The 22,870-nt window shown below is 37.5% G+C and overlaps 1 protein-coding gene across 1 annotated transcript in view; it reads right to left on the bottom strand.

Moving 5' to 3' along the window:
* The window catches only part of CASR (calcium sensing receptor), a 32,576-nt gene that overhangs the window by 8,519 nt on the left and 1,187 nt on the right, over positions 1 to 22,870 (bottom strand). The window contains 3 exon segments of the mRNA XM_049785876.1: positions 13,854 to 14,738; positions 17,829 to 17,845; positions 17,848 to 18,162. Coding sequence (XP_049641833.1) covers positions 13,854 to 14,738; positions 17,829 to 17,845; positions 17,848 to 18,162 — 1,217 coding nt within the window.

The following is a 22,870-nucleotide window of genomic DNA, read 5'->3' as shown; positions in this document are numbered from 1 at the left end:
TTTACTTGGTAATCAATTATAACTGTTACTGGAAGCACTTTCTTGAACCCAAGAAAGGAAACCAGGGCTGGAGAGATAGAATGGAGGTAAGGCATTTGCCTTGCATGCTGAAGGATGGTGGTTCAAGTCCCGGCATCTCATATAGTCCCCAGAGCCTGCCAGGAGTGATTTCTGAGTGTAGAGCCAGGAGTAACCCCTAAGCACTGCTGGGTGTGACCCAAAAACCAAAACCAAAACCAAACAAAAAAACAAAAACAAAAAAAAGAAAGAAAGGAAATCAGTTAGAAAGGAGTGAAAAAAAGATATGAGGCCTTGGGGAAATCCTAATTATTACTAATAGTCATGGCCAATTCTTTGATTTGTCTAGGATTTCTATATCAGTGACAAAACTATTCTACAAAACTTGTAGTAAAAATAATTATGAATTCCTATTAGTTGTTTTACTACCTCGAAGGCACAACATTAAATACTTTTATTATTTAGTTTAATAATAATCTATATCTAATCCTCATCACAGATAGAAGTATTACTCCCATTTTGAGTGTTTTTTTTTGCCTTTATTAATTTATTTTTCTATTTTTTTATTTTCGGGTTTTTGGGCCACACTAGACTGTGCTCAGATCTTTCCTGGTGATCACTCCTGGCAGTGCTCAGAGGACTAAATGCTGTGCTAGGAAATGAATTTAGGTTATCTGTGTGCAAGGCAAGTATCTTAACTACTATACTATTTCTTTGGTTTCAACTATCATTTTATTAATAAAAAAATGAAACACAGAAAATTGAAATATCTTTCTTTCTCTCTGCTTACTTTGTTTGATGTGACCAGCCCCAGGTCTTTTATTCCAAGTTGTAGCTAAAGGCAAGATTTCACCTTTTATTATATATAAATAGTATTCCAAAAGCATAAATATTAACATTGTTATAAAGCATATTATCTAAGTAATAATAATAACAATCATTGTCTTCATGAGGAGGAACAGAGATGGTATAGGGATTAAGGCATATACTTTGCATGTACCTAATCTAGATTAAGTCTCCAGCACCATATGGTTCTTTATGCAAGTTGCTGTTTGCAGTTTTTGAGGCCCCTATAGTACCTCTGGGGTAACCATAGTAGTCCTCAGACTTCAGGTCCTTTATTTGATCCTTTTGGCTAAAACCAACTGGAAGAGTCCCCTGTACTTTTTTTTTTTTATCATTGCTTGAAAGCCCAGCAAAATAAAAACTACATAAACAATAAAAGAACGGGGCTAAATGATAGTGGCCAACATTGGTTTGATCACTGGCATCCTATATGGTTCCCTGAACCCTTTGAATACTGTCTGATGTAGCCCCAAGACAAAACAAAACTGAAAAGAGAATAGTAAGATAGGAATGAGAAAATATGCTTATCAATATCAAATATGAGTTATCATGTTTGCACCAGGCCAGTTCCATAGGCTTACTCTTTTCTCAAAAAAAAAAAAAAAAAGAAAAAGATGTAAACTAAGCCATAAAAAATCCTGGGTATACTGACCAAGTGGCTGAAAACTAGCAATCTCAGGAGAGAGGAGAGGCAAAGCCCTGCCCTGGTGAAGCCATTCCTGCTGCATTCATCACCCATAATTGCTGCTTTGCCTGTGGCCCTGCTTCATTTCTATATAGAGTCACCAATCTGTAAAAACTCCAGGTATGCTGGTATTTGCGCCTTTTTTTTGGAGTGTAGGCACACTCCTTCCTACTTTCTCCTTCTTTAAGGAGCCCTGGCATCTGAGAATACACCCCACAAAAACCACAATATCAATTATAGTGCTTTGAATTTCTTTCTGTACAACTTCATTTGTTTGATGCTGTCATCCCCACAATGGAAACACATTAACTTAGATGTTTAGCTGAGGTCACTTAGTGTTTGGAAAAAAATGAAATAACAGAAAACTAACAACAAAAGCTTACTAAACCTTCTGCCATTGTCTTAATGACCTCATTGGAGACGCAAATAATCTCCACAAATTTGCTTATCACTGTAATTCTTTATTTTTCTTTCTTTTTAATCATTTTCTTCCCTTCATTTTTCTTTTTTATTTTTTCTTTCTATTTTTTTAAATAAATTTGCTCTCACTACGTATAATCGTCAAATACATGATGCATTTTCTTAAAATATATATTATATGTGAGTTTGTATATATATGCATATATATATTTGTTTTGTTTTTGTTTTCTTTTCTTTCTTAATTCCACCTGTTTTGGTTCTGCTTGATACCAAAACATACAAGAAAAGTCTTGTCTGGGATAATAGGTCAGGTGATGGAGCCCCCAAATGCACTTTCACCCCCAAATGCACTAGCAATATAATATAGTACCATTTCTTCTTGCAAAGGCATACTAAAAAAAGGGAAATTTTATGTATAGAAATAAGCTCTTATTTACTAGGGATAAGAACTCATACATTTTACAATACAGGGGCACCTCCCACCTTGAACATATGATTCCCACCTTGAACTTAGATTCCAGGTGATTAGACAGCGACTGTCCAACCCCAAACCCTAGATTCCAGACATAGAACTGACACAGTTCTCCACAACAACTCCAGGAACCAATCTTCCTCTGGGACGTTTTTAATACTGCTCTGACACCAACATGTGCCAGTTTTGATATGACATCCTGACAATAAAGAAATGGCAACAACTTGGTCTAAGAACAGGTTGTCTTACCTCACCTCCTAATGATAACATGAAATCAGAAGACATGTCATCCTTTGATTTGTACAAAAACCAAATTCGCTATCTACAGAATACTGACTGTGACAACCATGACTGGGCAGAACTTATGCTAGTCTTGGCTTTTGGCTTATGAACTGTACAACAACCAATATCTCTAATTCCAGAGGTCAGACTGAGACAACTGCAACTGAACAGATCGTCTGGAAACATAAGGAAAGACTATCCCATGCTCATCCTAGGATAAGGCAAAAACCAAGACCACCAACTACAGAAGACTGATTAAAACAACAGTGATGGAACAGAACTTCTAGAACCATAAAGAAAGACTCCATCCTAGGCTCCATCCTTTGACCTGTGCAAATACTAAGATCTCTAGCTACAGAGGCCTGATTTTATCATCCACGACAGAGCGGAAAGTTTCCAGACATCACAAAGGATCTAGGGGGGAGTGAAAGAACATGTATGGAGCCTGTAGTTATTTCCATGACAGTATACTTCAAGGGCGGGGAAACCTTGCATCTCTTAGTCTAAGGGAATTCTCTTTCTAATCTTCCCAATATTTACTATGCCTATGGAAAAAAAAAGCTCAAATTAATTTTTTTGGTTTTGTTGTTTTTTTTGTCACCCCCCGTGGTGTGTGTGTGTGTGTGTGTGTGTGTATGTGTGTGTGTGTATGTGTGTGTGTATGTGTGCACCTTGTTTTGTTTTTATTTCAGGACTGTGGTTATTGTGTGGTTATTGTCTTTATTGCTTTATTGCTGTGGTACTTTTTGAGTTTTTTTGATTATTTATTTATTTTGTATTGTTGTTATGTTTTTCTTCCTTTTTTCCTTTCTTCTCTTAAACTGATATTTGTAGTCTCTAGAAGGACTCCTCCCATTTTTTGCTTGTTTGATTTTTGCCCCATTTTATTCTTATTTCTTCTTTCCTTCAAACAGAACCACATAACTTGAACCATCTTGTTCCACCTCACAAATTAAGGGGGAAAAATGAAGGGTACCAAGACCAAACAGTCGTTTGAACATTAAGTAGATATAAAAAATGATCAGACTTAAACACCAAATTCAAAGCAAATGACAACAGAATCGATAGCCAATCTACAAGCTAGACACAGAGGGGCCAACTTATACAGAAGCCTGGTGGGTAAAGGAGGGGGATATGGGATGCATGCTGGGAACAGGGGTGGAGGGAGGACACTAATGGTGAAAATGCCCCTGATTCAATGTCTCTATGTAAAATATTAATGTGAAAGATTTGTAATCTATTTGGGTCAAAATAAAAATAATATTATATATATAATAAGGGCTGAGCATATAACTCAGTGACAGAGAACTTGCATTGGATATGTAAGATCCTACATTTGATTTATGGCCAAAAAAGAAAAAAATACACATACACACAAATACACATATTGTTTTAAAATGAAAAAAAAAACAGATGTATAATATCTTGTCTGTGGTCATACACAAGTACTTCAGAGCCATCACCCTTACTGGCCTCTCTGTTCGTATATCTGTAATCTCCTGGCCTTGGTTTCTACATACCCTGGTCATAGATCAAGAAGGGAGTGTGGGCACTCATCAGTTTATCTTTCATTTGGAACCTGGCCAGTGAGATGAGTCACAGTGTTAGATGAGTCACAGAGTGTGAAATGGGATTCACTCTATGAACTCACTTCTCATGGATTTTTTTTCTCTGACTCAGAGAAGGTTTTCTTATCCAGCTAAGAAAATATTAGGGTCCCAGAGGGTCCAGTCTCCCTTTAAAGTTTAGGAGAGCTTCCTTCTGCTCAGTGGTTTTGTGGCCTCAGGAACTTATTTAGAGCAGTGTTTTTTCAACCCTTTTTACCCAAAAGAACAGTGAAAATAGATTTATTTTATGGACTATGGGGGTAGAAATTAAAAAGGGTTATATAAATATGTTTACAAGATAATGGTTATAAAAATACTGTCAGATGATCCAGGCATAGCATGTTTAATAATAAATGCAATAACTTTTTCCAAGGACTGACAAGAAATTTTTGTGAATTGGTACTGGTCTAAAAAATGGAGGTGGGAAAACACTAATTTAGAGGCACTTCTTTCTTTTATCATTACTATTACTATTTCTTTTCTTTCCTTTTTTTTTTTTTTTTTGGTTTTTGGTCCACACCCGGCGGTGCTCAGGGGTTACTCCTGGCTGTCTGTTCAGAAATAGCTCCTGGCAGGCACAGGGGACCATATGGGACACCGGGATTTGAACCAACCACCTTAGGTCCTGGATCAGCTGCTTGCAAGGCAAACACCGCTGTGCTATCTCTCCGGGCCCACTATTACTATTTCTATTACTATTAGTAATACAACAACAAATGTTGTTATTATTATGCTGTGGCTGGTGGTGGTAATGTCCAGGAATAAATCCAGGGCTTCTTATATGTGATGCCTGTACTCTGTGACTGATTTATATCCCCAGTTAACCATTTATTCCTCATGTTTTGGCCACACTCATTGTTACTTGGAGTACTAAGAGGTGCCAGTGATTGAAACAGGTACTCTTGCATGCAAAGCATGTACTTCAACAACTTGGCTCCAACTATTATATTTAATATTCTAAAACTCAACATCTAATTGGATGAGTTCATCTGATAGATGGCCTTAGTTGACCTTTTTAGAGGTTCAGGCCCAGTACCTAATATCCACACTATCCTGGTTAAGTGACCAGGGAAGGGCACCTTTCTTTCTTTCTTTTTTTTTTTTAAATATTTTTTTAATTTAAGCACCATGAATACATACATAATTGTAGTTGGGTTTCAGTCTTAAAAAGAACACCCTCCTTCACCGGTTTAATCTTCCCACCACCAATTCCCCCCATCTTCCTCCTTCCCCACCCCCTCCATGTCTGTATTCGAGACAGGCATTCTACTTCTCTCACTCATTAACATTGTCATGATAGTGTAGTCATCTCTCTAATTAAACTCACCACTCTCTGTGGTGAGCTTCACATCGAGGGCCAGTCCTTCCAACCTTCCTTCCTTTCCTTTCCTTTCCTTTCCTTTCCTTTCCTTTCCTTTCCTTTCCTTTCCTTTCCTTTCCTTTCCTTTCCTTTCCTTTTTCTTTTTCCTTTCCTTTCCTTTCCTTTCCTTCCTTTCTTTCCTTTCCTTCCTTCTTTTCCTTTCCTTTCCCTTCCTTTTTCTTCCTTTCCTTTCCCTTTCCTTCCTTTTCCTTTCCTTTCCTTTCCTTTCCTTTCCTTTCCTTCCTTTCCTTTCCTTTCCTTTCCTTTCCTTCCTTTCCTTTCCTTTCCTTTCCTTTCCTTTCCTTTCCTTTCCTTTCCTTTCTTTCCTTTCCTTTCTTTCCTTTCCTCTTTCCTTTCCTTTCCTTCCTTTCCTTTTTTTTTTTTGTTTTTTCCTTTTTTCTTTCCTTTCCTCTTTCCTTTCCTTTCCCTTCCCTTTTCCCTTCCTTCCTTCCTTCCTTCCTTCCTTTCCTTCCTTCCTTCCTTCCTTCCTTCCTTACTCCTCCCTCCCTTCCTTCCTCTCTTCCTCCCTCCCTCCCTCCTTCCTCCCTCCCTCCCTCCCTCCCTCCCTCCCTTCCTTCCTTCCTTCCTCCCTCCCTTCCTTCCTTCCTTCCTTCCTCCTCCTCTCCTCCCTCCCTCCGTCCCTCCCTCCCTCCCTCCTCCCTCCCTCCCTCCTTCCCTCCCTCCCTCCCTCTCTTCTTTCTCAGGCCACACCTGGTGGCACTCAGGGGTTACTCATGGCTCTGCTCTCAGAAATTATTCCTGGAAGGCTCTAGGGACCATATGGGATGCCAGGATTGAATTCAGGTCAACTCCCTACCCACTATGTTCCAGCTCCCCACATTCTTTTCTTTTTTCTTTTGGGTCACACTTGGCAATGCTCAGGAGTTACTCCTGGCTCTACATTCAGAAATCACTCCTGGCAGTCTCGGGGGACCATATGGGATGCTGGGATTTGAACCACCATCCTTCTGAATGCAAGGTAAATGCCCTACCTGTATGCTATGTCTTTGCCCACCCCCACATTCATTTCTTTATACTTCAACTCTTCTTCCTTTTATTTCTCAGGAAGAAAAGACCTTATTTCCTCCTGGACAAAGTGGTGCCTATCCTTTGTTTCTACTTCAACATACCCCTATCTTGACATGTATATTCTTACTAGCAAATATTCCTGAAGTGGATGATACCATCTGTATTTATGTGTTCATATTACTGTATTAACCTTTACACACAGTCATTTAGTAATTCTATAAATAGGAACTATTATTTATTGCATTTTATGGATTAGAAAATCAGGGCATAGTGAGTCCAGAGCTTTCCAAAAGCATAGATTTAGTTAGTGCTGGAGCTGTCATTTAAACCTGTTTTTTCTACTACATCATGCTGCCTTCAAAATAGTTAATAGTGTTTATAGCAAATACTTGTCAGAGGTAAGTAATGAATCTTTATACTTAGATGTATCTTGAAATGAAATTGTTCTTATTTGAAAGATTCTTTTAAAAGTAAACTAACTAGTAAGTATGAATTGGTAGCACAAATTTCCTTCTTCCTTCAATTCCTCATTATTCTGGGGATATAGAAGCCATTCTCAGGTAGGGAGGTTGGCTCAGTGCTCAAGTGATCATAAAGAACCAGGGATAAAATTTGAGCTTGTCACAAGCAAAGCATGTATTCTATTTCTTTGAGCTATTGCTATGGCCTAAATCCTTGGTTCTTACTGTGTCAGGCAAGAAGTTCCCTCACTCTGTTCACAGTTTTCTGCAAATGAAGCTCTCAGTCATGTTGGGTGAATGCAGGGGGGAACTGAACAAGAACATTTAGGTAGCCATCTTACATATTGGTCAGAATGGACAAGTGACACAGAAATCATCACTGGTTATAAATATTGTCCCTTGCTATTGGCACAGGCTGTAAAACTACACTATATTCCTGACTTGAAAGAAGGAATTATTCAATCAGAAATAATTTTCTTAAAATTACCACTAAAATAATCATAAATATAAAGTTATATTTCATATAATTGGACTTAATCAAAAAGTAAGTATTTATAGATTATCCACTGAATTACTGAGCTCACCTGCATTATTCAAGACAAATTAAAATAATCCTCATGAAATTTTCAGACAGATTAATGTCATGAAATATTAGATAAAATTGCAAATAATGTAAGATAAAATATAGCTAGTCACTAATTTATGGAGCATCAACAAGTATAAAGACTTAAATGTAAATTCAGTGGATATTAATTTTTTTAAATTTAATCACCATGAGATACAAAGTTAAAAAGTTGTTGATAGTTGAGTTTTAAACATACAATGTTCCAACACCCAATCCTTCATCAGTGTTCATTTTCTACCACCAATTTCCTTAGTTACCCTTTCACCATCCCACCCTATTCCTAACCTGCCCCTTTGTTAATTTTAAGGCATGTAAGTTTATTGATACATTTTAAGGGGGGGAAAGTCAACTAAAAACAAACACAGTCAGAAAGATAGTATAGTAGGTAGGGCCTTGCTTTGCGTGTAGCTGACTTTGGTTTTATCCCCAATATCCCATTTTCTCCAAGCTTAAATTTAGTATATAAATGGTGAAAATAAGAAAGAGAGAGAGCAAAAAATGAATGTATAGTAGGGAAGTATTTGAAAAGATTTGAAAATCTTTCCAGGATAAAGTGAATTCTGAAAGATTTAAAAGTCTTAAGTTACCAATAAGGAAGGCAATATATATTACTCTTTCGAGTGTGGGATATAATCTAAACAATGATACATTGCCTAGAATTAGTAAATTGGCTTATGGAAAGTTACTGCCCAGGGTAGCTTCTAAGCATAGAATTAAAAGAAGATAAGGGTGAATTCCAGGCCAACATATGTGGATTAGATTGTTCAGGAGATTGGTTTTCATCTAACTCTTAATTATGAGTGAGTAACTGATGATCCATTTCCTGACAGACACACATCTGGAATGCTCATTCAACCCAGAATGCCTGTCTAACTGGGTTTCTGAGGCTCCAAGGAAACAGAGCAAATACACTACACATTTTCTCTCTTGGCCACATATTGTTTTTCTTTAGAGCTCTGACCACTTGCTCCAATCCATCTTTTCTCCTAGATGAATTGTGCCAGACAAGGCGAACAGATAAGATACAACCATACTTCACTGGGTCAGCTGTGGGTTCTGTGTTGTGAACAGTTTTCATTTTGGCTGCTTTGGTTCTGCTTTCTCCTCCTTTTGGTGATAGAATAATGTTTTCTCTGTGAGGATCCACTTTATCACTTGGGATCAACCTACTTTTATCATAAGGATAGATCTGTGACCCTTGTTTAATGTTAATTTTAAATGTTAACATTTAATTCAATCAGTATTGCTTCAAGAACTTTGACATGAGATCCTGGAAGGAAAGGAGAGCATAGTGGTGAGGAATTTATTATCTTCAAGATGACCACAGAAGCTAAAAACTTAATTTGGAAGAATAAGAAAGAAAGAAAAGATATGAAAGTATCTGGTAGTATATGGTACTTAAATAAAGATATTAAAAAAATATCTGGTAGAACCTGAACTAGTTCTGAGATTTTCAGTACTATGAACTACAGATAATGTTTCTTCTTCTGTCTGTCCAGTTTCATTTGGATTGTCTAGAGTAAGCAACTGAAAGTCCCAAACTTGACTATAATCTAATTTTGGGCTTTTTCCCTTTTATGCCCAACCTTTGGTTTTGACCAGCTAGATCTTACTTCCTCATCTTAGAGAGGAGTTGGTAAAGAGCAGAAATGTAAAAACATCCACTGGAACTTATATTTTCCTTCAATTTCACTCTGGTCCTACAGGTTTCACAAGAGCTAGGATTCCTGGACACATAGAAGACAAGAGAGAGAAGACTGAAGTATGAACTTTATGTATTTATTTATTTAGTTTTTTGGGCCATACTTGGTGATGCTCAGGGTTTTACTGGCTATGCACTCAGAAATTGCTCCTGGTTTGGGGGACTATATGGGATGCCAGGGGATCGAATTGCAGTCCATCCTAAGTTAGCGTGATCAAGGCAAATACCTTACCACTTGTGCCACTGTTTCGGCCCCAAGTATGAACTTTAAAGATTTCTCCTTACTTATCCACCTTATCCACCCCTTAACATCAGTGCTCCTGAAGATGCTCTGGTCTTAACCTTTATCAGAGTTTCTTCCTTTGCCAGAGTAGAAGGGATGTGCAGTGCCAGGAAAGAAACTCTAATATACCTCAAAGAGAATACAAACCTTATCCAACAATGTTGTGTCTCAGAGATTTCACACACACAGAAAAAAGACTAGAAATTTGCAGGCTCTTATTGCTCATTCTATAATTCTAGAATGTCACATTTTTGTTTTGTTTTGTTTTGTTTTGGGGCCACACCCAGTAGTACTCAGGGGTTATTCCTAGCTCTATACTCAGAAATTGCTCCTGGCAGACTCAGGGGACCATATGGGATGCCAGAAGTCAAACCAGGGTTCTTCCAGGGTTTGCTGAGTGCAAGGCAAATGCTCTATCACTATGCTATTACTCTGGCCTCTAGAATGTCACACTTTAAAGGAGTCTTTAAAATGTTTGACCTGGATTGTGTCCTTGTTGTTTCTTTTCCCAATAACGTGTGTCAGTTGGATCCTTTTTTAAAAAAAGTTGTTTTAGTTAACTTTTATTTCCTAATATATTAATTAGAGGATTATTGAAATCCTATTATAATGAAAACATCTATTTAGAGACTATAAAGTTATGTTCCTTTCACATATATCATAATATTTCATCTAAAAAAGGACACTAAAAATATCTTACAGATGTGGATAGAAGAACAGTGGCTTGTCTTAAAGGATTCAGTTAGTAAATAGGGGATGCTGGAGCTAATTCAGTGAATTTGATTCAACTTTAAAGACACTTCCTTACTATCATGAACTCTGATAGGTCAGTCTGGAACTGTGAAAAGTACAAAAGGCACATAGAACATGAGTTGATTGAAAAGTTAAGAGGTATATGGGTGTCTTCTACTGGTATGTTGGGGGCTCTGGGCAGGACAGCTAGCCATAGGCCCCCTAGGCTGACCACTTAGTCCAGGGGACTGAGATCCCCCCATGCCAGACTGGTCTTCAGGGCCATGCCTGGTAAATTGGGCCCTGGAGGGAGGGTGGGGGAAACAAACTCCTTTTGTATACATACTGGACCCCATTCAGGGTTTCTTTCGCGACATATATACTTTTTTTTTTTTTTTTTGGTTTTTGGGCCACACCTGGTAACGCTCAGGGGTTACTCCTGGCTATGCGCTCAGAAGTTGCTCCTGGCTTGGGGGACCATATGGGACACCTGGGGATCCAACCGCGGTCTGTCCAAGGCTAGCGCAGGCAAGGCAGGCGCACCTTACCTTTAGTGCCACCGCCCGGCCCCGCGACATATATACTTTTTAACTTCACCCAAAAGTGTTCTTAATTCTTGATTGTTTCTATGCAAAAAAAAAAAAATAGAATGCCCTAGATTTGGAGGATAACATTCAACTAGGTCTCTAAAATCAGTATATATGTAAATGTGACTTCCTATACAGTGGCCCTCTATGACTGCCAAGCCTAATCCATAAACAATTCATCTATACAATGTATATAGCCCCTCTGATATATTTCACCTCACTCACACCAGAGCCCCTTCTACTCCCTCATCTCCCAACCCGGATTCATTATCTTCCCTGAATTAACCCTCTTTACCCTCAGTTCTTAACTTGTTAGGCACCAAGACTGACCTCCTGCCCCAACAGATTCTGCCCTTTCACATACCCCTACAAAACTCCTTATTACTCCTTAACTCTCTCACCCCCAGCCATCAGTACCCCACATTTACTCTTTTTAACTTCAGTAATGCACAGTCCTAATCACAGACCAAAGTCGTGCATTAGATTTAACAACCCCCAACTATTTCAAAAGACATAAAATGAACACATATGTCTTTTGAATATTGTATGTGTATTTTCTTTGACAGCTATAACTCTTACTAAGTATTCTTTTACAGTGATGATTCTACCCACTTTTTATCTTTTCTTTTCTTTGTGAGCTGCTTAATAAGGAATTTTGGTAAAGAGCCCCTCAGTTTAATGCTTATGATTGAACCATGTCATGGGGATTGTTGGACTTTTTCTTACGGCCATCATATGCACTGATAACGCCATGTGGCATTGTTTTTTGTTTGCATAGGCACATTGAAATGGGAAAATACTATACATACAAATAAGTTCTTATCTAATAGAGATTGGAACACACAAATCTTGTAGTGCAATGGGACCTTACACCCTGAACATTGATGTAATGACCTGGCTCAGGCCTCAGAAGAATGGGCATCCTCCATTCACCCCTGAACCAGGGAAGCTATCTATGAAACATCCAAGTTTTTTTTTTTTTTTGTTTTTGGGCCACACCCAGTAACGCTCAGGAGTTACTCCTGGCTATGCGCTCATAAGTTGCTCCTGGCTTGGGGGACCATATGGGACACCGGGGGATCGAACTGCGGTCCGTCCTAGGCTAGCGCAGGCAAGGCAGGCACCTTACCTCCAGCGCCACCGCCCGGCCCCCAAGTTTTTTTTTTTTATAACAACACCTGGAAGCAATCCTCTACCAGGGAAGACCCTACCATGGCTCTGACATTGACCTTAACACTTCCCTTAACACTAAGAAGACTTGACAACAACAACGAACTGCTTACAGGACAGGGCTCTCTGCATTGACCTTTAATTGTGAGGTAAAACGAGAGGATGCTCCGCACCATCCTGGCAGCAATGTAGGATATGCAGATTCCAGGATCTTCAATACAGAAACTTGATACCAACAACAGAGACTGTGTGAAAAATAAAAGTGTAATGGCACTACAGACAATGTCTTGAATTGGACGATCTAACTTGCCTGGAGCCTAGAGTTGGTCTTATGCCAGGAAACTTCAGGGGTAGGGTCTTCTTGTATTTAGGTCAAGGCTTTTTCTTTCCATGTCCCTCATATTTTGGTGGGCCTATGCAAACAATAATTGCCACTCTAACACTGTTTTTACTGTGCTCCTTTGACTTTAATCTTTAAGAAAAACAACCCACTTAAACTTTTGAGGTTAACTTAAACTAATATGCATGTGAATGGAAATGTAAAAAAGTACTTTGCCTTCAATGTTTAAGGAGTTACATAAGTTTTATGGCTTTAGATTGCTTTGTGTGCTGCTAAGAAATATTATGTATTACAATCTGGGGACTTGAGGGACAAAGTAATTGTACATGGGTTCTGTTTTATTTTTCTTAATGTTCTTTGGCTGAAAGTTCAAAGTTCAGATATCAGTAAGGGGATTTCTGAGAATTCTGTTTATGTGTGATTGTCCTTCCACTATAACTTTACCTTGACCTCTTTCTTTGCATTTTTGTTCTCATAATTAAAAATAAAAAATTTAAAAAAGATGTATATACAAAACATGTAGATATAAGACCAGACTTTAATCTAAAGTTCTAAGAAATGATAATTATTGATGTCTTTCTTATAAATAATTCAAATTTATAAACCAAAATTAAACTCTAAAATGAGTGTAAGATTCCATTTTAATTCTTATATTTTTATAACTATTTTATAACTACTTTAGTGCTTCATTTTTAACAAACATAAAATCATTTTAAGATTTTTCCCTATGTCCTTGATTTGCTTGTATCTGAAGATTAGTTGATTTGTTGAGTTGTATAGCACCGACAAGTAAAATAATAGTGAAAGCAATAGTTTAACATAGCAACACTCGTTTTACAAATTTTTGCATGTGGACTGTAAGAGATACTTAATAAACTCTTGTTTACTGACAAGAAAACATTTTAAATTTAAGCATTAGTAAAACACATTTCAGTCAGTCTAAATCTTTTACAGTATACTTAAGAACATTTAGGGGACTTTTTTTTTTTTTGTCACTTTGAACTACTGACCTAAGGAAGACTTGGGTCATATTTTGCAATAGATAATCAGATTAAATAATTATTTTGTGAAACCCAGTTGCTTACTTATTGAAAATATAATCTGATCTAAAGAGACACTTAATAAACATATTTAGATGTTGCATTTTTTTAGGGAACCAGTTTACCTTTTGTACCTGGATTAGTTAAATTCTGCTTTATTATGTAGTAAACTATTCTCTATGTTAAGGATGTACCTGCCAAGCCTCCACTTTCTTGATGTCAGCACAGGAGCCGTTGGTGAAGAGCCCTCTTCCAGGTAAGCAGGTATATATATCTTGTAGAGCATGAGCAATGGAGTAGACTGCTAAGTAGACATTATAGGATATCCTCAAATGTGTATAATCCATGTAAGGTGTCTCAACACTGCTAATGTTCTCATTCCCTGTACAGAGAGGTCGGAAGGCTGTGGAACTGTTGCTTATTTTGCTAACACTTTCTTCGTTACCTCTTAGGAAACTTTCCATGGGTAAAGGTCCCTTTGCAGCTTCTTGGAGGTGACAGTTAAAAGTTTCCTCCCAAAATTCCTTGGCAAAACCATTGTGGACAGATTTCCTGGGATGGACTTTTTGCAGGAATTCTCGGAAACCTGGAATCTGCCCAGCTTTCAGACCAAATCCAATGGTACCTCCGACCACATGAAAATATTCTGGCATAGCTATCAAGGAAGAGCTGGCCCAGGCCTCACTAGCCAGCCAGATCCTGCCTGTGATATTGCGCCGAACAATCTCCTTGATGAGCGGTTCAAGATCTGGGCCACTGGAGAAGACAACAATGACCTTGGCTGTTGAATTCTGGATCACTTCTACCACCTGCTGGATTTCTTCCTCATCAGAGTATTGGGAGATAAGCTCACTGAAGTCGATGCATATATCTCTTTCTTCAGCTTCTTCTCGGAACTTCTCTATCCCTGGCCTGCCATAGTCATCATCAGCTGCAATTGTGCCCACCCAGTTCCAGCGGAAATATTCAACAATGTCTGCCATTGCAGTAGCCTGGTGTTCATCATTGGGAATAGTACGAAGAAAGGACTTGAACTGATTCTTATTGCTAAGGAGTCTACTGGAGGAGGCATAGCTGACCTATAAAGAGCCAAGAACACAATTTGAATGCTGACTAAGTCAGGCAACATGAAGTTGTATTTTTGAGTATTCATTAATCTAATTGGTCTAACATGCTTGGAACTACAGACAGAATAAAAAGGTGAGACAGGATCTGAGCACCCAAGCACCTGTCAGTTGACCAAGAAGCATCCTAATTCTCAATGACTCTTCATAATGCTACCTTCAAAAGTGAGCCAGAAATATTGGCTCAACAGCGGAACACTTGCCTTATATGTGTGAGCATTGGTTTCAATCCCAGGCACTGAAAAGAAAAGAGCTTGGCCACAAAATCAACCCAACAGTAAGAAAATAAGCTCAAGCTTTCAGTCTTTAAGTATTGTTTAACAGTAGCTCCTAAGCTCCCAGGTGTTGCCTCATTGGTTGGAACATATCCTCAAATATTTTCTGCAAGTTGAATCAGGAATTTTACCTTTCTTCCCATTTAGTACAGTGAATAATTTATCATTAATTCATTTCTAGAAGGAATTAGGTTCCATGTAGGCTATAAACTTAAGGTTTTTCTAAGGTGCCCTCTTTTTCCATTATAACTAATTTCTTTTCTGATTTTTTTTTGTGGTTTTTGGGTCATACCCGGCAGTGCTCAGGGGTTATTCCTGGCTTCAGGCTCAGAAATTGCTCCTGGCAGGCACGGGGGACCATTTGGGGCGCCGGGATTCAAACCGATGACCTCCTACATGAAGGGCAAACGCCTTACCTCCATGCTATCTCTCCGGCCCTCTCTTTTCTGATCTTTTATTCTTTTCCTGCCATCCTTAATTGCTTCTCTTTCTGCCTTACAGTACTGTTGATAAAAGTGCCCATATATTGTCATATGTCTTGAAGAGTCACACTCAGTGGTGTTCAGGGAGTCCATGATGTGCTAGGGATGGAACCAAGGACTCCTACATACAAAACATGTCGTCCAATTCTTCTAGTTATCGTTAAGTTACAGCCATCTCTAAGAAACACATATTATTTAGCCCAATAAATCCCACAGATTCATCATGTTTAATTCCTCTGCACCATGAAACATTATAAGTATAGTCAGAAAAAATTCTTTCCTAACTTCTTAGTGAGTTCAAATGTCACTGAACTCTGTTCAGTTTCATGTGATAACTGAGACTGCTCAATATGTTGAACCCTCAGAGAAGCTGAGGAAGAATCATGAAGAAGTTTCTATAATATATTTCCACTTTCTTAGACTTCTGTATTTGTATCTGAGGGAGTGAATTATAGGGGGAAAAGCCTGTGACAGTAAAATAGCATTTGTTGAGGTATTCCAACATTCTGTAAAGCTTACATTAATTTAGAATTTCTCAACTTAAAAAGTTCCCAGCAATTTTTCACCCATTGAAGCAATTAGTCTTTATGTTCAGTGTTTTAAAATAAAAATTCCAATATATTAATTTTTATCAGGTAGTAGTTTCACCAATAAAAACATAAACATCAATCGTCAATGAAAGAAGTGGAATTTTTTTTTACTAGAGGCAAGCCTAGTTCTTCTAACAAAAATCTTTGAAGAAATTGACATTTATTAGTCTTACAATAAAATATATTAATATTACTGCTCTATTTTGGGGCATTATGTAGATAGTAAAGAAATTTGTTGTATATTATTATTTTCTTTTGTAAAACAAAAACAATAAATATTTTAATCAGACTTTGGTGGGCGTTTGCAAAACAAGTCAAAACATGTTAAAAGGATAAAAAAAAAAGAAAGAAAAGTAGACATTATTTTCCCCATGCATTTCTCTTAAATAATAGATTTATAATATTTCCCATGTTTTCAAAAGCAAACTAGAAAATTAGGGGTAAATATCATTTTGTGCCTCCTACAGCTTAAAAAATCCCTTAAAAACACACAGAAAAAAATTTTTTATTGTAAGAGGGGAGAATTTCATGAATGATTCAGAAAATCTATTTTAACCGCAATTTGTTCAACTGCTCTTCTACTCCATCCACTAGGTGGCATTAGCTATTTCATCCACTGGATGGCATCAGTCTCCAGAAAAATACCAGAGGGGATCTGACCAACTCTAGTTCCCAACTGTCCCTTCTAATGGCTCCAGGGACTTTGGATACCCAGGCTGCAGGAGGGAATGATTGATATTCCCACAAGCACCCACGACAAAGCCACAAGTCTATAAACTAGATTAGTTTGACTAATAATCATTACAGTCTCCCTGGCAAGATTATAAGCAAAATTCAACTTAATCTTCTTTTCATCTAACCCACAGAAAATTAAATTCTTCCCTCACGTTTTTCTTTGTTTTTGTAGCAATAATTTCTTTTGCCTGTTGGCTGGTATTTAAAATAAATGTGTCGATATGAAAGACACATTTTCAGGTTTCCCGATATATTAAGTGATGTGGGGTTTGCTAGATTTTGTTGTCACAAAGTTACATTTCAGGACTTCCCCACAGGAAACACCTTTAATTCCCTAAAGTAAGGCTTCAGGAAGTGATGATAAAACTTTCACAGTTGTCATACACATATGAAATGTTATAATGACTGTCACTCAAGAAAGGAACCTGTCAGTCTAGAAATGTGAAATTTTCAGACATTCTTAAAAATTTAAATCTTTTTTGTTTAAAAGTATGTAATACTATCTCTTCAGCCTTTCTTCATTTCTTTTCTTTCCTTCTTTCTTTTTATTCCTCCCTCCCTTCCTTTTCCCCCTCCTCCCTCCCTCCCTCCTCCCTCCCTCCCTCCCTCCCTCCCTCCCTCCCTCCCTTCCTCCTCCTCCTTCCTTCCTTCCTTCCTTCCTTCCTTCCTTCCTTCCTTCCTTCCTTCCTTCCTTCCTTCCTTCCTTCCTTCCTTCCTTCCTTCCACCCCACTCACTGTACTATCACTCAGGCCCCAAGAAAGACCAAGCTTTCCAGAAGATATGTTTCAAAAATCTTCATAATAAGACACGAGTAGTTGATACAAAACTTAAAAGGCACTGAGTAACTGAAAGGTGTATTGCGCTAGTGCAAAGTCAGAGTTAGAAGCCAGTCTAGGCAGAGGGTATAGAACTCACTTCTCCTTACTCTTCTCTCAGGTCTGCAGCTAAGAAGTCAAGGTTACCTGGGGGATGTAGAAGAGCCAAGCAGATTTGCCACAGCTGTCGAGATGCCCGAACCAGTTGCTCCCACCACAGCGATGGTGGAGGTGGATGTGTTCTGAGCAGGTATGCAGAACTCATCGAGATTCAAAAGAGTCAATTTGTGTTTGGTGCAAACAAAACTCAAGGTGGCCTCACAAGGGGCTTTTGAAAGGTGGGGTACTGTATTACAAAGTGTCAAATATCCTGTAGCCACAGTGTTATGTTGGCGGAGAAGATCAGGGGCTTGCTGGTTATCTTCTCTTCAAATGGCAAATACATTGGCTTGTAACCAGCGAAATCCACGGAAATTATAACCTGGAGAAGAAAAAAAAATGTGAGAAGATGAGAGGCTTTCTGGTCAACAACTTTAGAGTGAAACTTGGGGGCAAAGCTGGATTTGAGTTGTGATGGTCTGACTCTAGCCTTTGGTTGAGGGTTATTGAGTTCTTTGAGACTCCACTAAAAAAGTGGGAATAATACATATATAATAGGGTAGTACAATTAAGAATGATTCTCATGATTTAATTTCTCCTGACAGCTGCATTAGTATTCCATTCTGAATATGTACCAGAGTTTCTTTAGTCATTCATCTATCTGTTGTCAGGCATCTGGGTTGTGTCCAGATTCTGGCTATTGTAAATAGTGCTGCAAAGAATATAGACATGAAGAAGGCATTTTTGTATTGTGTTTTTGTGTTCTTAGGGTATATCCTTAGGAGTGGTATTGCTGGATCATATGAGAGCTCAATTTTCAGGTTTTTGTTTTCCAGAAGGCTGGCCTATATGGCATCCCCACCAGCAGTGAATAAGAGTTTCTTTCTTCCCAGTAACACTGATTATTATTGTTCTTTGTGATGTGTGCTAGTCTCTGTGGTGTGAGATGATACCTCATTGTTGTTTTGATTTGCATCTCATTATAATTAGTGATGTGGAGCATTTTTTCATGTTTTGTTTGGCCATTTGTATTTATTATTTGAGGAAATGTCTGTTCATTTTTCTTCTCCATTTTTTTTTGATGAGGTTAATTATTTTTTTCTTGTTAAGTTCTGTCAGTACCTTGTATATCTTAGATATTAGTCCTATCTGATGGTTATTGGGTGAATAGTTTCTCCCATTCTGTGGGTGTCCTTTGTATCCTAGACAATATTTCCTTTGAGTTGCAGAAGCTTCTCAGTTTAATGTAGTCCCATTTGTTTATCTCTGCTTCAACTTCTGTTTTCTCCTTGAAGATGCCTTTGGTCTCAAATGTCATGGAGTGTTTTACTTATTTGTTCTCCTATATACCTTATAGTTATGGGTCTGATATCAAGGTCTTCAATGCATTTGGATTTTATATTTTTACTTGGTGGTGTTAGATGGAAAACTGAGTTCACTTTTTTTGCATGTGGCTGACCAGTTGTCCCAATACCATATTAAAAAGGCTTTCCTTGCTCCATTTTGTGTTTCTTGTCATTTTATCAAAAATTAATTGATTGAATGTCTGGGGGTCTTTCTCTGATACTTAAGTCTATTCCATTGATCTGAGGGTCGGTCCTTTATTCCAATAGCATTGCTGTCCTAGTGATTATTGTTTTGTAGCATAATTTAAAGTTGGGGGAAAGTGATGCCCTCCCATCTCTTTATCCTAAGGTTGCTTTAGCCTATTCTTGGTGTTTTTTGTTCCAAATAAATTTCAAGAGTTTTTAATACATTTCTTGGAACAATGTCATGGGAATCCTTAGAGGAATTGCATTAAATCTGTACAATGCTTAGGGGAGTATTGACATTTTAATGATGGCAATCCTCCCATGAACATAAACAAGGTTTATGTCTCCATTTCCTTGCGTTTTCTTTTATTTCTTGAAGCGGTGTTTTGCAGTTTTCTTTGTATAGGTCCTTCACCTATTTCTTAAGTTAACTCCAAGTTATTTGAGTTTCAGCGGTTCTATGTGAATGAAATTGTTTTTTTATTATCCATTTTTCTCTATCACTATTTGTGTAATAAGGTCATTGATTTTTGGTTGTTAATTTTGTAGCCTGCCATATGAATTTATTGTTTTTTGAAGCTTTTTGATAGTATTTAGGATTTTCTAAATATAGGATCATGTCATCTGCAAACAGAGCTTGGCTTCTTTTTTTCCTATCTGGATACCCTTGATATATCTTTCTTGCCTAATTGCTATGGCAAGTAATTCAATACTATGTTAAATAGGACTGGTGAGAGAGGGCAGCCTTATCTTATACTAGATTTTAGAGGAAAGGCTTTTAGTTCTCCATAGAGTATAAATTTGCCATGGGCTTGTGGTAAATTGCCTTGACTATATTAAGAAAAGTTCTTTTCTTATGCAGCCACCAGGAGAGATGAAGTCATGAAATTTTCCTATTCATGAATGTACATGGAATCTATTATGCTGAGTGAAATTAGTCAGAGGGAGAGAGAGACACACAGAATAGTCTTACTCATCTATGGGTTTTAATAAAAATTAAAAACATTGAAATAATTTCCAAAGTTGAGGGCTGGAAGAACCAGCTCAAGATATGAAGCTCACCACAAAGAGTGGTGAGTGGAGTTAGAGAAATAACTATGCTGAGAACTATCATAACAATGTCAGTGAGTGAGGAATGTAGAAAGGCTGTCTCAAATACAAGCAGGGTGTTGGGGAGGGAAGAGATGGGGGCATTGCTGATGAGAAAGTTACACGGGTAAAAGAGGGTGTTCTTGTTATGAATGATACCCAACTACTATTATGTTTGTCACCACGGTGTTTAAATAAAGAAATTATTTAATTAAAAAAAGTTCCTTTCATTTCCATTTTGTTGAGAGTTGTTATTATGAATGGGTGTTGGATCTTATCAAATGCTTTCTCTATATCTATTGATATGATCATATGATTTTTATTTTTCTTTTGTTGTTATAGTGTATTATGTTGATTGATTTTCATATGATAAACCATCCTTAGAAGTGGATCAAACACAATACAAAGGAACCATCTGCATGCCTATGTTCATTGCAGCTCTATTTACAATAGCCAGAATCTGGAAACGAACCAGATACCTGACTACAGATGAGTGACTAAAGAAACTGTGGCACACAATGGAGTACTATGCAGTCATTAGGAAAATGAAGTCATGAAATTTTCCTGTACATGAATGGACATGGAAACTATTATGTTGAATAAAATGAGTCAGAGGGAGAGTGATATACACAGAATAGTCTCACTCATCTCTGGTATTTAAGAAAAATAAAAGATTATTGTAATAATACCCAGAGACAATAGAAATGAGGGCTGGAAGAACTAGTCCACAATGTGAAGCTTACCACAAAGAGTGGTGAGTGTAGTTAGAGATATAACTACACTAACTACTATCGTGACAATGGTACTGATAGAAATAGAATATCTGGGGGCCGGCGAGGTGGCGCTAGAGGTAAGGTGTCTGCCTTGTAAGCGCTAGCCAAGGAAGGACCACGGTTCGATCCCCCGGCGTCCCATATGGTCCCCCAAGCCAGGGGCAATGTCTGAGCGCTTAGCCAGGAGTAACCCCTGAGCATCAAATGGGTGTGGCCCGAAAAACCAAAAAAAAAAAAAAAAAAAGAAATAGAATATCTGTCTTGAAGACAGGCAGGGGAAGGGGGAGGTTGGATATCAGAGACACTGGTAGCAGGAAGGTTTTACTGGTGAAGGGGGTGTACTTTTTATGACGGAAATGCAACTACAAACATGTTTGTAATACTAGTGCTTAATTAAAGATATAATTAAAATAAAGATAAAAAAAGAAAGACAGAACTAAATATCCAAGCCAAAGGCAAGAACAATGGAACCAAGACACACAAACTTTGACTTTAGTATAATGTCTAAATGTTTAACAATCTAAAATTAAAATGGGCCTGTTACAGGCTACAGGGCATGAAATGTATTTGGGAAACCATTGGTAGAGGGATGTTGGCTCTGGTGATGAGATTGGTCCTGATCCATGTATGTCTGAAACCCAATTTTGAAGGACTTTGTAAATCACAATGGTTTCAATAAAATGAAAAAAATAATGATTTTCAACACTGTACTGTAACTGTGCAATGGATTAGTAATAATAAAGCTTATTGTAAGTAAGAGAATAAAAAAGTTGAGTTGGCCTCACCCAAGAATTTATGTAAAATACTTTTACAATTTATAATACAATTCCAAGTCAAGAATTTTAAGACATTTATGTAAAATACTTAATAAAAAGTTTTGTTTAGCTTTCTAAATATCCTGCTCTAATTTCTTTTTTAGGAGGAGCCAGACCTGAAAGATCTCAGTGTCTAGTCATGTTATAGTGATAGAGGTCACGCCTGGTGGTGCTTGGAATCAGGTGTGTGGTACCAGCTATTAATTTTGGATCTATTGGATATAAAACATGTCTTTCAGCCCATTGAACTATCTCCTTGGCCCTTTTCTCTTTCTATTTTTTAATGTGATGAATTCTCTTAGTTATTTTCTTTATGATTCATTTTAAATTATGAAGTTGAGATATTATAGAGTTTTTCATATGTAAATCATCTAGATTGCTAAACCCATTTTGTTTGCTTTTTATGATAGAATAAAAAATATACATCACTCAAGACAACCTTTTTGCTTGATTGTGTAGATACATGGTCCATCGTACAACTCAGTCCAGTTAGGTACCTCAAAGAAGACTGTTATCATAAAGATAAAAATCAGCATTAGTGAAATTCTGTACTTCTGGTTTGCTTTTGTAAGAGTAAATGTGAAAACATTATAGAATTTGTGTGCTTTCATTAAATATAATAGGTTTTTTTTTTTTTTTAAAGAATAAGCCTGGTTTCCTTAATTTTCCAGTTATCAAGGAGACCAAGGAAAATTGAAGTATCTCTTTGGAAATTGTAAGTTTCAGGGAGAAAGCACTATGCTTTTTCAGAAGATGGAATGCATGTTGGTCTTTGCTGTCCAGATGAAGGAAGACAGTATGAACTGAAGAATTTAGACCATATAAGAAGGTATTTAACTTAATTATAGATATGTTTTACTTGTGGTTCTTAGAGAGCATCA

This window comes from Suncus etruscus, chromosome 13, assembly GCF_024139225.1.
Source record: "Suncus etruscus isolate mSunEtr1 chromosome 13, mSunEtr1.pri.cur, whole genome shotgun sequence".
NCBI classification, from domain to species: domain Eukaryota; kingdom Metazoa; phylum Chordata; class Mammalia; order Eulipotyphla; family Soricidae; genus Suncus; species Suncus etruscus.
This window is presented reverse-complemented; position numbering and strand designations above follow the sequence as displayed.